Source organism: Neophocaena asiaeorientalis, unplaced genomic scaffold (assembly GCF_003031525.2).
Source record: "Neophocaena asiaeorientalis asiaeorientalis breed wild unplaced genomic scaffold, Neophocaena_asiaeorientalis_V1.1 scaffold342, whole genome shotgun sequence".
Taxonomy (NCBI): domain Eukaryota; kingdom Metazoa; phylum Chordata; class Mammalia; order Artiodactyla; family Phocoenidae; genus Neophocaena; species Neophocaena asiaeorientalis.
In genome coordinates, this window is record NW_020174037.1 from 4,745,973 (window position 1) to 4,761,193 (window position 15,221).

At 44.9% G+C, this 15,221-nt stretch overlaps 1 protein-coding gene across 1 annotated transcript in view; it reads right to left on the minus strand.

Moving 5' to 3' along the window:
- EPB41L4B (erythrocyte membrane protein band 4.1 like 4B) overlaps positions 1–15,221 on the minus strand; it is a gene marked incomplete at its 5' end in the record, with an annotated part of 135,100 nt that overhangs the window by 29,893 nt on the left and 89,986 nt on the right. The window contains 4 exons of the mRNA XM_024753686.1: positions 705–772; positions 1,593–1,718; positions 6,491–6,609; positions 8,719–8,933. Coding sequence (XP_024609454.1) covers positions 705–772; positions 1,593–1,718; positions 6,491–6,609; positions 8,719–8,933 — 528 coding nt within the window. The remainder of the gene's footprint in view (positions 1–704; positions 773–1,592; positions 1,719–6,490; positions 6,610–8,718; positions 8,934–15,221) is intronic.

Here is a 15,221-nt window from a genome sequence, read left to right on the forward strand (position 1 = left end):
CACCAAAGGCTGTGAAGGGTCTGGAGTAGGACCTGAGTCTTTGGTTTTAACAAGATATGCTTGCAGTGCTCCTTGGACCCATTTTAGGAAACTCTATCCTAGGAAGACCCGCACCAATGTTAGCAGGCTGCCAAGGTGTCAGTGGGGCTGCCATGATCTACAGGTCGTTACTCACTTGGGCTGGGAGGGGAAGAGTGTCTGCTTTCTATGAGATCACGAAAGAAAGGTTTTCCTCTGGGTTTGGGTTGGTGGTAGCCTGGAGGCTTTAAAGAACATTTGTGGTTCTAGTACTTCAAGGAGCTCAGATAAGGAGCGTGTGAATGGACCACGGGAAGAGGGATGAACTGAACTGGGACAGGGAGCAGAAGCCAGGTCATAAAGGTCACCCTATGCTCTGTTAAGGAGTCCGGACTCCACCGTGACTTTAAGCAGGGGAATGACAAGGTCAGATCTACATGCCTGAGAAGCATCTCAAAAGTGACTTCTTTTTTGGTACATCAGGTAGAAATATTAAAACAGAATAAGTGGCATTTTTGAGGCATAAAGGAAGTTGTTTATGACAGTCCTTTTCTCTTGCTTCAGGCTCACATTCTCTCAGTTTTCTTTTTCCTCTTTATTTTATCAGCAAATGCCCTCATGAGTGATGTTTTGAGGATAATGCTGAAGGTACTATTGTTTCCCCATTCAAACAAGAAGCAACAGACCTTACGTTAGCGTCCTGAAGACTGGATTTCTTATTGATATTTACAAACGTTGATTCCTCTTTTCCAATCTGTTAAAGAAAACAGGCAGGCTCGTCAAAACTGGACATCTTGGCATGCAAAAATGTTTCCAAGTCTCCTACATTCAAAGGATTACAGAAATGTGAAGGTGTATCAAAGAGGTAGATCATCAAGTAGTCAGTAACAAAATTTTCCGGTGTTTATTTAACAAAAAATGTTTTCTTGAGTCATTCCCCATCGCAGGGATTAACACGTAATCATTCAAATAAAATCAATGCTTGCATTCACAATCATATTGAGCACCTGCTACGTGCCAGCTCACCATGGAATGAGAAGAGGATGGTGTGAGAAAAGCCAAACCCACAGTTTAATCCCCCACTTCACATTTTAGATCAGGAATAATAAGCAGCTCTATGCTCACATAGCACTTACAGCTTACAAAAGAGTTTAGAAGCTGTCCTTTCACATCAGTGTACCGAGCCTGGGAGGAATTATGTCATAGGATTTTGATAGAAGCCTTGTCCTCTTCCCTCTGGCGAGTCCCATAAAGAATGGTGGGGAAGAAAAGGACACCCACTCAGCCAGCCAGGCCAGCTGAACACACACTGGAGGTCAACAGGAGATGCAGCAGCCTGTGGTCCTCAGACCCACCACAGCGTACAGAGCTGGTCCTTTCACTTACCCAGTTATAGCTATACCAGTTAATAACTCTTTATATTAAAAGCTCTGTGCACATAACAGGTGTGGTTCCTATCTCCTGGCTGCACCCTGACTGACACAGCATCTCAGTCCTAGAATGCCTCTTTCTTCTACGTGGCACAGAGGAAATCCCGCAACGTGAAATCAAAGGCCTGCATGCATGGCACGCACCTGGGCGCTCGCTCGGGAAGCATTCTCCAGCTGGGCTTTTAAAATGTTACACTTAACGTGATCAGCCACGGGGGAAGGCAAAAGTGGGGTCTGAAGAGTCTTCTCAGAAACCTTTTTTTCTTCAGCCTGAGATGAACCAAAATACATGCAACAGACTGTAAACAAAGAACTAAGAAAACACATACATTAATCTTTCCCATCAATCATCACTGCAGATAACCCAAAGACATAAACATATAGAAAACTGTGTCACTAACTCCTTATGTTTGTACCAGTGCTTTTACTATTTGCAAAGGATTCACAAGCACATCCTCTCAATCCTCTCATTCTCACGTGAAGCAGGGAGAGGTTGTATTAGGAAGCCCATGAGTCAGAAGATGGGGAAGGTCCAAAGAGAAGAGACTCTTCCAGTATTCATGCAGGTAAAGCCAGGACTCAAGCTCCGAGTTGCCTACACCCAGCTGCAGTGCTATTTCCCCCATAACTGCTACTTCTTACATATAAAGACCCAATTCTGTGACTTGTTGGGTTAAGGGAAAGAGTACAAAATACTAATTGGTATTTTTAAAATAATCTTGCTGAAAATTGTGATTCTCAATGAGAAATTTGTATCTATGTTGCCTCATTAATACGGCACATTAGCCACAATGTACCAGGGCATGAACAAAATGTTCTGAAGGCCTCCAATTCTGCAAGTTCCCAAATTAATCTAATTCACTAATTCAAAAGTCCTCTTGAGCACCTTGATACACATAGTAGGGGTTTTATGAAAGCTCCGGAGGAAGCATAGGGCAACTGGCTGGTTGACATCATTGAATAAAGAAAAGAGGGCCGAGAATGCAGTTTCCCAGAAGGACCTCCAAACATACGGAGGGAATGTGGTAGAACAAGCTGAACCCAGCAATTTCACAAAACAGTAAAATAAGCAGAGACAGAAGACCTGGATTTGAATCTCAGCTCTTTCCCTTACTAGCACCATAAACAAGATGATGATGATGGTGGTGGTGATGGAGATGAAGGACAAGGAGGGTAAGGGGCGGGGGGGGGCGGATTTCATATGCACATCTCATTGAATCCTCTCATTTAACCATCCCATTTGAAGGTAGATACTATCACCATCCCCATTTTATAGATGAGAAAAACAAAGCAGAGAGATGGCAAGTCACTTGCCCAAGATCACACAGGAAGTACACAGAAGAGCCAAGGTTCACACCCAGACTGGGTGACTCCAAAGCTAGAGCCCCTGACCACCAGCCACAATGGCTCCCTTTAACCTCTCTGAGGCTGTTTCTTTCTTCATAAGATTATCATGACAATCACATGGGAAAAAAGGATATGAATGGCACTTTCACGTTAGATTCTTTGGTTAGAAAAAAATATATAACTACAAAGAGAGCATCGGATATGAGGACACTAATGACCCTAAGCCATCAAGCTGAGTATAAAGACAACAGACTGTTTTGAATGGAGTCAGGATCCTAAGAGACTTAGCATTCTCTAAAACAAAACAAAACAGTAACTTATTATTTACAGTATAGTTTTAGTATAATTTATCTTGTACATGTAAATCCTGTTACATTAAGATAATTGTTGAAAAGATATATAAAAGATAATACTAGCATGGGTGTTTTCACTGGTGTATGATGAGTTAATTTTTTAATTAGATCTAATTTTTTGGAATGATATGCCGGAATACAAGAATTGAACTGGTTCTAAAGCCCATTTGAGATTTTTGACAATTGCTTAAGGGGATATAGTTATACTGACAGTAATGACCGAAGACCTATTTTAAAAAAAAAAAATTGAATGCTGCTAAAATAAGAGTGAGAATTTAGCATTGATTTTCCCCTTGAATTTATTAATTCTAAACTGCTGTTTGGATATAAAATTCAAGCTGGCTTGTTCTGAAAAGAAGGAGCTACCTTTCAGCTCTATAACTTGACTCAGGTGAAGACCAATATAAATTTTGGAAAATCTGAGTGTTATTACATGAATATGTTTGCATAAAAGGCATCTCTATGAGGGATAAACATGTGGATTACAACAAGACCATAATTACAGCCTGGGGGATGGCACCAAGAATGCTGTGCTTTCTCTCTTTTGCATGGCCATATTTTACATTCAATTTGAATTGAGGAAAGAGGCTTTATCGTTCAATATGGAAATACAGATTTCAAAACATACAAATGAATGATAATTGGGCTTTGATACTATTATAATTGGAAATGGTCTTCTGTTTGAGGATGTCATTTGGGGATAAAGAAATGATCAGATGCAGTTTTCACTTGTTGATACAAACTGTGTACACATTTGAAATCTGATGAGATTTAAATTCCTGTGATAATTTTGGGTATGCTTTTGGAATTGGGCAACCAAATGTCTTCTCATCATTAACATATCCAAACCTTAGAAGAATCAGAGGATTCTTCAGACCTCAAAAAACCTTAAAAGCCATCAAAACCATTGGTTCCCAATTGTGGTATCATGATAAGTTGTGAGGATTGTTTTATTAATGATAAAGAATCATAGTATGGGGCTTCCCTGGTGGCGCAGTGGTTGAGAGTCCGCCTGCCGATGCAGGGGGCACGGGTTCGTGCCCCGGTCCGGGAAGATCCCACATGCCGCGGAGCGGCTGGGCCCATGAGCCATGGCCGCTGAACCTGCGCGTCCGAGGCCTGTGCTCCGCAACAGGAGAGGCCACGACAATGAGAGGGCCGCGTACCACAAAAAAAAAAAAAAAAAAAAAAAATCATAGTATGAAGTAATATACTTTGCTTACGCATTAGGACAAAGTCAAGGTTATCTGACTTCACTCTAGCCTACTTGCTCACTGATGCATTTCTTCAAGTGGAGGAGAAAAGAGGGGTATTGTTGCTTGAGCGTCAGGGAAATGCTCAGTAACTCACAGCTGTCTCAGCTACATCTTAACCCAGAGCAAGCCATTATTGGTGATGTCCCACCAATATTCATGCAACTACTAATTACCTAGAGTGTGTGAGTTCTCTGCTACCGTATGCTATACTTCCCTGCAAAATATTTTTGGATTTTGCCAAACTCCAGGTAAGTCCCTGTTAAAACAATTTATTGTGTGGACTGCAGAAGAAAAGTTGACAGTCAGGATACTAAGAGAGAGAAGACAAATCCAGGGGCACACAATCCATCAGGCTGACTCCCAACACCTAGCAGAGGCCTGCTCATAAAGATTTGTTGACTGAAAGAATATAAGTGCCATCCTGCAGGAGGAATTTTTTTCCAGCTGGCTATCAGGGAGGGTAGTATCAAAGAAAAAGTGGGTGAACAGGGTGTCTGGAAGTTGGGGCCCTTTAGTGATCAGAGGGACTTTAGGCTGCCCTGCTGGGGTGTGGGATTGCAAGGGAGTGGAGGGTCTTCTCAAAAATGCTGGAAGTGTAGTGCAGGCTAGAGGGACGTCTGGGGTGGAGGAACAGCCCCGATAGGAGGTATAACCTTCCCACGTTCACCAGTGCAGGTAAGGAGGGGGAGCTTTCCAGGCCAGATCTTCCAAATTCCTCCTATTCCTTATTATAAAGGGGCAAAGCTAAGCATTAGAGTGGAAAGAAATGACCCATGAGTAAAGAATACTATTCCTATGGGGATTTTAAAAATTAAAAAATGTGTGCAACAGTGGATCTCAACCAGGGGCAATTCTGCCCTTCAGGGGACATTTGGCAATGTCTGGAGACAATTTTAGTTGTCACATCTGGATGGGGGTTCTAATAGCATCGAGTGGGGAGGGGCCAGGGGTGCTGTAAAACATCCTAGAATGCACAGGTAAGCCCCCCACACAACATTATCAGGCCAATATGCCACTTGGGCCTATGCTGAGAAATCCTGGTGTAGAAAATGAAGAAGCATGTTGGAGTGCAAAGGGCACTGGACCAGGAGTCGGGAGCCCAAGGTTTCACCACTGCTCTGTGACCTTGGGAAAGCCATTGCCTTTCCTCTGGTCTCAGATGTTGAAAAGGCTGAACTAAATGACAGATTGAATTCAGCACCAGCTTTCTACAGTTCTAAGATAAAACTTGGCTTTTATAAGGCTACCCATTTGGATATAAGAACAGGTCTGGCCAAAAGAGAGCTTGGCTTCTGCCCTGTCCCTTCCTCCGCCCACCCTCCCTACTTTCATCCCTCCCTTCCTTCCATTAGCAAACAGTTACTGAACATCTACGATGTGCCAGGTACTGTCTGAGTGAGATAGAGGGTGCTATGGACTGAACTGTGTTCTCTCCAAATTTATATGCCGAAACCCTAACCACCATTGTGATGGTATTTGGCATGGGGCCTTTGAGAAGTAATTAGATTTAGATGAAGTCATGAGGGTGGGGCCCTCATGATGGGATTAGTGGCTTTCTACGAAGAAGAAGAAAGAAAGATCCCTCTCTTCTGGCAAGTGAAAACACAGTGAGAAGGCGACCAGCTCCAAGACAGGAGGAGAGCTCTCACCAGGGAACCAAGTCATCTGGCACCTTGATCTTAGACTTCCCAGCCTCCAGATCAGTGAGAAATAAATATCTGTTGTTTCAGCCACCGGGTCTATGGTAATTTGCTATAGTAGCCAATGCAAACTAATACAGAGGGGTAAAAACGGAAAGAGGTAAATGTGGATGCTTCTCTCATGGAACTTTCAGTTAGAAGATGGACAGACCACTAACAGATCCAGCCTGTTGGTCCTCAGCACTGGGGGCAGCCCCTAGTGCTGTAATCCACCCAAAAAGAATGTAAGTGAATTTCTGCTCCTAAGAGACATGCCGAGCAGAAAAAGATTGAGTAGAAATCCCTCCAAGACAAAGGCACATAGTTTAGGAGGCAGGCAGGGTAATAATGAGAGGTTTGAGTGAACCCCAGGTCCATGCTCATTGCCCAGCTCCAGTCCTTGGCACCTTATTTATGTTGATGTGCAGAGCAGGCCAGGGTCCAGCAGCCTTCACAGTTTCCAGTTCCAGCTTCTTTAGATGGGCAGCAGTTTCGCTGAACAGGGCCGTTGCTCCTGGACTCAGTTCTGCAAGTGAATAAGGAAAGGTTGAAAGGGCAGAGAGATATAGGTGATAAAAGATGCTTGCCAGAGCCCGACTCCCAGTGCCTTTCTGTCTGGCTTCTCCTCTGGCAGCTTGAATCTCTCGGGAATGCACTAGCAGATGGGATGTGAGAATATTTAAGGTCGAGGTGTCAAGGCCTAACTCTCCCAAATATGAGCAGTGGCCCTGAGCAGGTTACTTTACCTCTCTGAGCCTCTCAGCCATTTTCAAATGAAAATAAAATTACTTACCTTGCAGGGCTGCTGTGAATATTAAGTGAGGTAATTCATGTGCCAGTGCTTTACTAATGGAAAAGCACTATGCAAATGGGAAAGGTTAGTGTTCAGGCTAACAGACAGATGAATGTGCCCTTAAACACCATGTTATGCTTCTAAAATCAAATTCACTGGTTTTGATTTCTGAAAGTTGGATTAGTTCACCACCACTCCTCCCACTAGCTTGTTTTTATCCATTAATACATTAAATATTCATTAAATATTCAATATTCATTACATATTAAAGTTTGTGCCAAGTACTCATAGCAATTGGGATCTGGGAAGCTAGAATAAAGAGATGAATGAGATACAATTCTAGCCCAGTGGGGGAGACAGATGCCTGTGCAGATACCCCCAGTAAGAGCGACCAAAGATTTATTTAATTATATAGAGTAAGAGGGAGGGAACTCCAAAGCCAGGAATTGGGGAGGGGTGTAAGAGAAAGTTTCACTGACAACCTTTGAGCTGGTTCCTGAAGGATGTGTAGGAGTTCATTAGGGTGGAGAAAAGCATTCCAGGCAGAGGGAACAGCAGGTGCAAATGACAGAGCTGGGACGTGGCACAGTGTTTCATGAGAGGAGAGGAGTTCCACGTAGCTAGAGTGTAGTGAGGAGTGTGGGGGAAGGCTGGAGACCTTGGCAGGGGCCAGGCTGTGAAGGTCTGTATGTGGCCATGTTCAGAAGTGTTGGCTTTATCCCAGGACAGTGAAGTACCATGGAAAGGTCTTAAGGCATTTGGTCAGAGCTATTTGGTGAGTGCTCTCGCTTTAGCAGCTACAATTTGGAGACTCCACTGGAGGAGATGCCCGTAGAGGCCTGTTATAGCTGTCCAGATACAAAAGGATGAGGCCTGGCCCAGGGCCAGGGCAGTGCGGATAGTGATGAGGGACTGATTGTTCAACACCAAGTGGATGATGAGTTCCCATTTCTAGCTCCGCCAACCCAGAATTGCTACCTGTGATCTACAGGTAAAGGCTCAATGGCTCATCCTCTTCACCAGCCCACAGACTTATGAAATATCAGACCTGGAAGACTCCTTGGTCATCTTCTCAATACCCTCCACCACATTCCATAGACGAGAAAACCAAGGATCCAAGTGGGGACTTGGCTCAACAGTGAGAACTAGAATCAAAGCCTCTTGACGCTTGCCTCTACCTTGGCACTTTTTCAAACCATATGTGATAAAGAACAAGTTCTTCCCCCACCTCCTATCACAGACCAATTCTTTGGTAAAATATAATAAAAGTGATTTTCTAGAAAAAGAAAAGAACAGTCATACAAAATCCAAGCCCACATTTTTAATTAGTTTTAACAGATATAAAATTGCTCTGTCAAGTTGCTAGAAACGTTTCTAATTTGCTTACTCTCCATTTCCGTAATTTCTCTAGCTGGGACCTTTAACAGTATGCACTAGATCTACTTGACACCTTGCTCTCAGAAAAGTGGGATGCCAGAAATGGGACAGAATGGGCTTTCTTGTGGTTGGGAATGAGAGATTCCAGCCACCTCACTCCCGTGTGTCCCTGTTCCATTGCTTGAGCCAGTGCTGGATATGGCAGAAGCAGAGAACCGGCATGAAATGAGGTGGAGAGACATTTGCTCTCTTGTAACGAAATCAGTTTGCTGGTAAATCATAATTTTTAAGTGGCCACTGCCTAATGCACAAGGCTCTTGTCAGCTCTTGCCCAGACCTGGTAACCCAGCACAGACATTACCACTGTTCCGAGCTGCACTGCAAGGGGCTGTCTTGAGCATCTAGGAAAGCCACACACGCCCTGCAGCATCACTCCCCCACCCTGCCCCCTACACTCCTACTCACTTGTAAGCGATTTACTGCTGGAGTTTGGGGACCTCAAAGGCCCCTCCTTGTTCTCCAGGGTCAGCGAGAGGCCATAGTTAGTGTGGTGCTGGTGCTGGTGGTGGTGATGGTGGTGCCTTCCCGAAGCTTTGGTGGCAAACGGTGTGCCCCCATTCTCCTCGAGGCCAAAAGGCAGCCGGTCCGAGCTGCTGAGCCCTGGGGAAGGGAGCGGGTAGCTGCAGAGGGTGTAAAAGTCAGGATTTAGAAAAGCAGAGAGCCTTGATATTCCTGTCTATACTTTAAAAGATGTTCTCCAAGCATTGAAAACCAAGAGAAATAGGTTCAACAAACAGATCCACAGGGTTATTGTAGAACAGGACACAAAGGCAACACTGCACTCAAAGGAAAAGCAGAAAGTGGAAATTTGTATATATCAGAGATGTTAACCCTTAAAAAATCCTTACGTTTCAAATGAAATAATTTCTATTTTAAAAAAGACATCATGGGACTTCCCTGGTGGCGCAGTGCTGGAGAATCCGCCTGCCAATGCAGGGGACACGGGTTCAAGCCCTGGTCAAGGAAGATCCCACATGCCCCGGAGCAACTAAGCCCGTGAGCCACAACGACTGAGCCTGTGCTCTAGAGCCAGCGAGCCACAACTACTGAGCCCACGTGCCACAACTGCTGAAGCCTGCGCGCCTAGAGCCCGTGCTCCGCAGCAAGAGAAGCCACCGCAATGAGAAGCCCACGCACTGCAACAAAGAGTAGCCCCCACTCGCCGCAACTAGAGAAAGCTCGTGTGCAGCAATGAAGACCCAACGCAGCCAAAAAAAAAAAAAGACATCGTCTAAGTGGGAGGAGGAAGTCAAAGGCAATCATCAAATTAAAAAATAATTTGTTAAACATCCTACGACAAGATCATGATAGAAACTGGAAGTCTTGAAGTCACTTTCTCCTCCTCTCCATCACCCCCACCAGGCAGAAAGCACCTATTAATGGTACTGCTACGACATCTTCTAATTCCAACTGCTCCTCCTGTTATTACTGCCCTAAGGCTCTTGAAACAGATTCCCAAAGCTCTCCCAGCCTCTACTCCTCCTTCAGCCCATCCTCCACAGAGCACTAGCCAGAGAGCTGTTCTGATTACATTCTAGAGTGTGGCACTCCTCACTCCAGGAGCTGGAATACCTCTCTGTTACTAGTGATTCCTAACCATTTTAAGATAGAGGACCCTTTGGAAATCTAGAAAACTACGGAACTTCTCTGCAGAAAAAGGCACCAAGATGCAACATTTCACACTCAATTTCGGCCCTCTGTAGACGCTCCGTGGAAAAAATCCAAATTCCTTTACTCACGGCCCCCCTGTGATCTTCTCCCATTATCTTTCCAGCTCATCTCCTGCTATGTTCTTCTCTACACCCTAGTCCTTCCCATCCTTGTGCCTTTCACCTCTTTCTGTCCCCTGGAGTCCTTCCTCATCCCTAAACCCAGCTAAAACACCCCTTCCTCCAGGAAGACTTCCAGCCTTTAAGACCCAGATCAAAAGTCTCCTCCTCACACCCCTAAGCAGAGCTAACCCCTCTTTCTGCTCATTCCCATAGACCAGATTTCTACTGCCCACTCCTTCACTCTGTCTTCAAGGAGCTCACACCTCAGCATAGGAAATTCTGTCATTCAATCAGTTACAATCACCCTAGAACAAGCCGCTAAGTGAGCATAGAGGTAAAGGCAACTAGTTTTTCTGGGGCTGGTGAAGGTGTTGGGAAAGGAATCATAAGGGCGGAATCAACTGGGAGAGACAGTCAAATTTTGGTAGACATTCTGGAAACAGAATCCTTCTTCTTACAGGAAACCACAATTCTTGTGTTTGTATGAGGTTGATATTTCCCCTCAGGGTGGGCCAATCAGACTTTTCCCTCCTTCCAGGTAGAGTGACTTTTTCTGGGATATGATCCAATCAGGGACAGAGTTTCCTATAGGTTTAACATATGGGAACGGAGAGAAAGTGTCTCTTCCTTTTTAAGAGTCAAACAGGGCCTCATTGTGACTTTTGTGGGTCCTAAGCACTTTGGCCTTCACCTCTTCTCCATAAAAAATTTAAAATTATATTTTATGACTGCATTTGTATAAAAATGAATATATTATCGGATAGTAACCATTTTCCTCAACTAAAAGTTCATTTTTTTTTCTTCTGACTTCAAAGAAATGAAACCATTTTTGTGGGCCCCTAAAAGTATTGTGAGCCCAAGGCACTGCATCTACTGTGACGCACAGAGAAGTCAGATCTGGCTATGAGGATGATATAAGTTGAGGCTACTTTATGACCATATTCCCTGGACACAAAGGAGTATCTGTGGGAAGTGGCCAATGTACAAAGGAAGACAAGACGAGCAGAGGGTAAAGCTAGATGGAAAGAAAGAAAACACCCCAATGGTATCATCTGAACCCCTGGTTCCGGCCCTGCCTGAGGCTGGTTCTACCACTGACCTTTTTAATTACAAGGTCCAATAAATTCTATTTATTGTTGTTTGATGTGGTTGATTTTCTCTCATTTATAACTCACATGGTCTAAAGCAGTGAAGGTGTGTTACCTTGTTACTGTTTTTTGTTTGTTTATTTGTTTTGTGGAATGTCTTTCAAGTGAAAAGGTAGAAATGGCTATTACAGGCCTAAGGAACAGTCTGAGCAAAGGAATGATGGTTGAAAGCACAGGATGGCTGGAGCGGAAGTGAGGAGTGGAAAGGGTTTAAGCAAAGGCGAGACATGACTGGAGTTCCATTTTAGAAAGTTCGTGTTGAGGGCTGCGTGGAGGACAGACACCCCAGTCTCTTCATTAGGAGACTGTGACGGGGTGGGGCTAGACAAACTCACTGGATGGAAGAGCAGCCCTCTGAGCTGTTTCTGAAGCAGGGCAGGCAGGGCTTGCAGGCCTGGCATGTGGGCGCTGGGGGAAGGAGGTACAGAGGAGGCCTCTGCTGATGCAGGATGCCTTCCGGAAGAAACAGCACCGTTGTCCCCACGTTGTCCCGTGAGCTGGGTCTTTGGTCCACCCTGGCTGCCTTCTGGAGACTTGGCTCAGGACAGTCTCACATCGTGTGTGTGTGTGTTTGCACGTGCGTAAGAATGTGGAAGAAGGCGTGACTTTGGCTTCTGGGTTCAGAGTCCGGCTTCACCTCTCCAACCTGAAACATAACCAAGGGTATCCACCCCCCTCGTGGAGGCAGTAATGGCAGCAGCAAAACATGCACCAAGTTGCCATCGAGACGCCTGGCTTCTTGTCTTAGTTCTGCCCACCTTTGTGCAGGAACCTCGGACAGCTGCTCTGGGCCTCAGTTTCCTCCTCTGTGACGTGACAGGGTCAGGTGATTTCTGGTGCACTTCCAGGTCTGAGAATCAGCCTTTCCCCCACCTATTTATCCAGTACTTGCTCTATCCCAGGCACTGGGCTAGCTATTTTACATTAAATATCCCATTGTATACATGTAGAGACTTTGACTAGCACATAATTGGTGCTCCATAAATATATGATGAAAGGAAGGAAGGGAAGGCGGGAGGGCGAAAAGGAAAGAAGCGGCGAGAGAGGGAGGAAGGATGAATGGAAGCTGTGGAGCTGGGATGTGACGACAAAGGTGTGAACTGCAAATCCCATGGGCATTATTTTCCTGTGTCTCAAATATGTTGAAAATAGTATCTGTCCTAAGGAGGCAGAGACTGGGAGCTCAGAACAGAGAATATTCCCTACAGCCTGGGACACTTTACACCTCAAGGCTCATCTTCCACCCTGCCCTCCTTCCACACTGCAGCCAGCCTATTAAAGGTCTGAATGGGGACTATAATGGTCTAGGCAGCAGAGACAAACCAGAGAAACACTGAAAGGAAGAGAGTGACAGGATGGGGGGTATTGGCAGGATTTGAGAAGGGGAGAACACAGAGACATGGAGGGGTCAGAAATTTTTGAATTTTTTAGCCTGGAGGACCAGGCAAATTTCATGCCATTAATTGAAAAAAGGATGCTGGGAGTGAAGACTGCTTGGAGGAGGGAAAACCATGATTGAGCTTCAAACGGGTTTCACTGAATGTGAGAATGAACACCCAAGGAACAAGATGCCCTATAGTAGAGATCTGGGGTACATTCAGGGCTGCACGTAGTGGTGCAAAGTTCTGAGCAAGAATTTCTGAGGACTGGTAAATAGACATCATCTCCTATGCCATCTCCAACTGATGCTCACTCTCTGCTTGGAATGTAAGGCGAAAAAGGATTCTGAGGTTGTGCCAGCTCAGGAGGAAAGAGTGCCGTGATTGATGAGTGATGTCTGCCGCAGACCTGGAATGAAGCTGTAGTCTCACGTACCTTCTTGTCTTTCCAAGTGTGTGTGTGTGTGTGTGTGTGTGTGTGTGTGTGTGTGTGTGTGTGCATGCGTGTTTTATTTCCAGGAAACCCAGAGTGAAAAGTTAAACAGGGAAATAAATATATGTGCAGAGAGTGATAAATTGTATTTAATAACGTGTGATTTTCACTTTACCATGACTTTTGGGGAAGACTGAGAAAGAGACAAATGGGAAGAGAAACAGAGGGTCAGAGAAGCTGCCTGGATCTCTGAGAGTAAGTTTCTAGAAGAGCAAAGATTCATAAGCAGGCGTGGTATGACCTGGGTGTTTTCTCAGCTCATACACATGGAGGACCATCCTGGAGATCCTAACTTATGGCACTGTGTGGGGTTATGGGTCTGTTAAGGAAATCACTGTTCCTGGCCTCCTGGACTGTTCCCTGCAGAACTCCAGGAGGTGATAGTCACATCAACTATGATGTAAGTGGCATCCACTGGGGTTGTGCAGCTGTCCTGTCCACAGGGACCTCAGAGAAGGTCAAGCCCACCCAGAGGGTCCGGCAGCACTCAGCAGCCCACAAGCCTCGGGGCCCAGTGGCTAAGGTTTAGGAGATGAGGCCAGCTCTGTGCTCACCGTCAATAGAGACTGAGATTCACCAGGCTTCTGGCATTCTGGAAAGTAGGTCACAAGTCCTGGTTTTCAGAGGGTGATGGACGAGGGGTATGTACACATCAGCTCCTGCTTCCATGAGGTGGCAGTTGAAAGGATCCGGTGTGGAAGAAGGGGGCTGCTATGTGCTTAGCACGTGCTAGGTGCTTTAATGGTTTTCTTTTACAGTTACCCTGCAAGGAAGCTGCTGCCATCTCCTTTTACAGTGGGACTTAGTGAAGGTGAGTAACGTGCCCTGTTAGTAGATGTGAAGTGAGAAGTTGAACCAGACCTAGTTTCTTCTCCTCCCTTCTCTTGGGGGAAGCCCCTACTCCCATTCTACTTCCAACTCTAGAAAAGTTAGTGTTCCTACTGGGGGGGGACTGTGTCATATGGCATGTCCTTGACTGCATTAGGGGTGGACACGGCTCTGCAGATGCATGGTTGGGGGACTTTTACAGCCCTGCCTAATCCCACCAGAGCCTCTCCCCTCCCTGACTCTGGGGTCCCAGCAGGCCAGACACGTGGTACTCAATCAAAATGCGTTGCATACTGAAAAATGGGATAATTATTGAGGTTTATAATATTATAACATTATAATATTATTATACCATTGTTATATTAATTATTATATTATAATAGTTACAGTATTTAGTATAATAACAGTATGATTATTCAGAATAATCCTCCAGAATCCATCGCCAGAACTATGACCTGCGCAGGGCAGGGATGGGGGAGGGTCCTGAGCTGGAACACAGGACTTACACGGCTTTCTCTTAAAACTAATGCTGGGAGTTATCAGGGTGCTCTGAGGAGCCAATCATACACTCTATAGCTCAGCCAAGTTCTGGGTGACGTGGGCTTCTGTGGGCAGCCCTGGGGATCTAATCTTGGATTAAAAAAAAAAATCACAGAATTGTAGAAACAGGGCCACTCAGATATCATCCAGTTAGGTGGTTTTAAATTCCGGATGAACATGAAAAGCACCAGAGGAAACCCTCTACACCACTGGTGGGAATGTAAAATGGCACAACTGCTTTGGAAATCAGCCTGGCAGCTTCTCAGAAAGGTTAAGCATAGAGTTACCATACGACCCAGAAATTCCATTCCCAGGTATATACCCAAGAGAAATAAAAACATGTCCATACAAAGACTTGCACATGGATATTCACAGCAGCATTATTCACAAGAGCCAACAGGTAGAAACAACCCAAACGTCCACCAACCGATGAACAGATAAATAAAATCTGGTATATCCATACAACAGAATATTATTCAGTTATAAAATGGAATGAAATATTGATCCATGCTATGACATGAATAAACCTTGAAAACATAATTCCATTTATATGAAATGTCCAGAATAGGTAAATCCATAGAGATAGAAAGTAGATTAGTGGTTAACTAGGACTGGGGAGGATGGGGAGAAATAGGAAGTGACCGCTAATGGCTTTGGGGTCTCTTTTAGGAGAAGTTAAAATACTCTAAGATTAGACTGTAGTGACTGTACTACTTTGTGAAAACGTTAAAACTATTAAATTGTACAA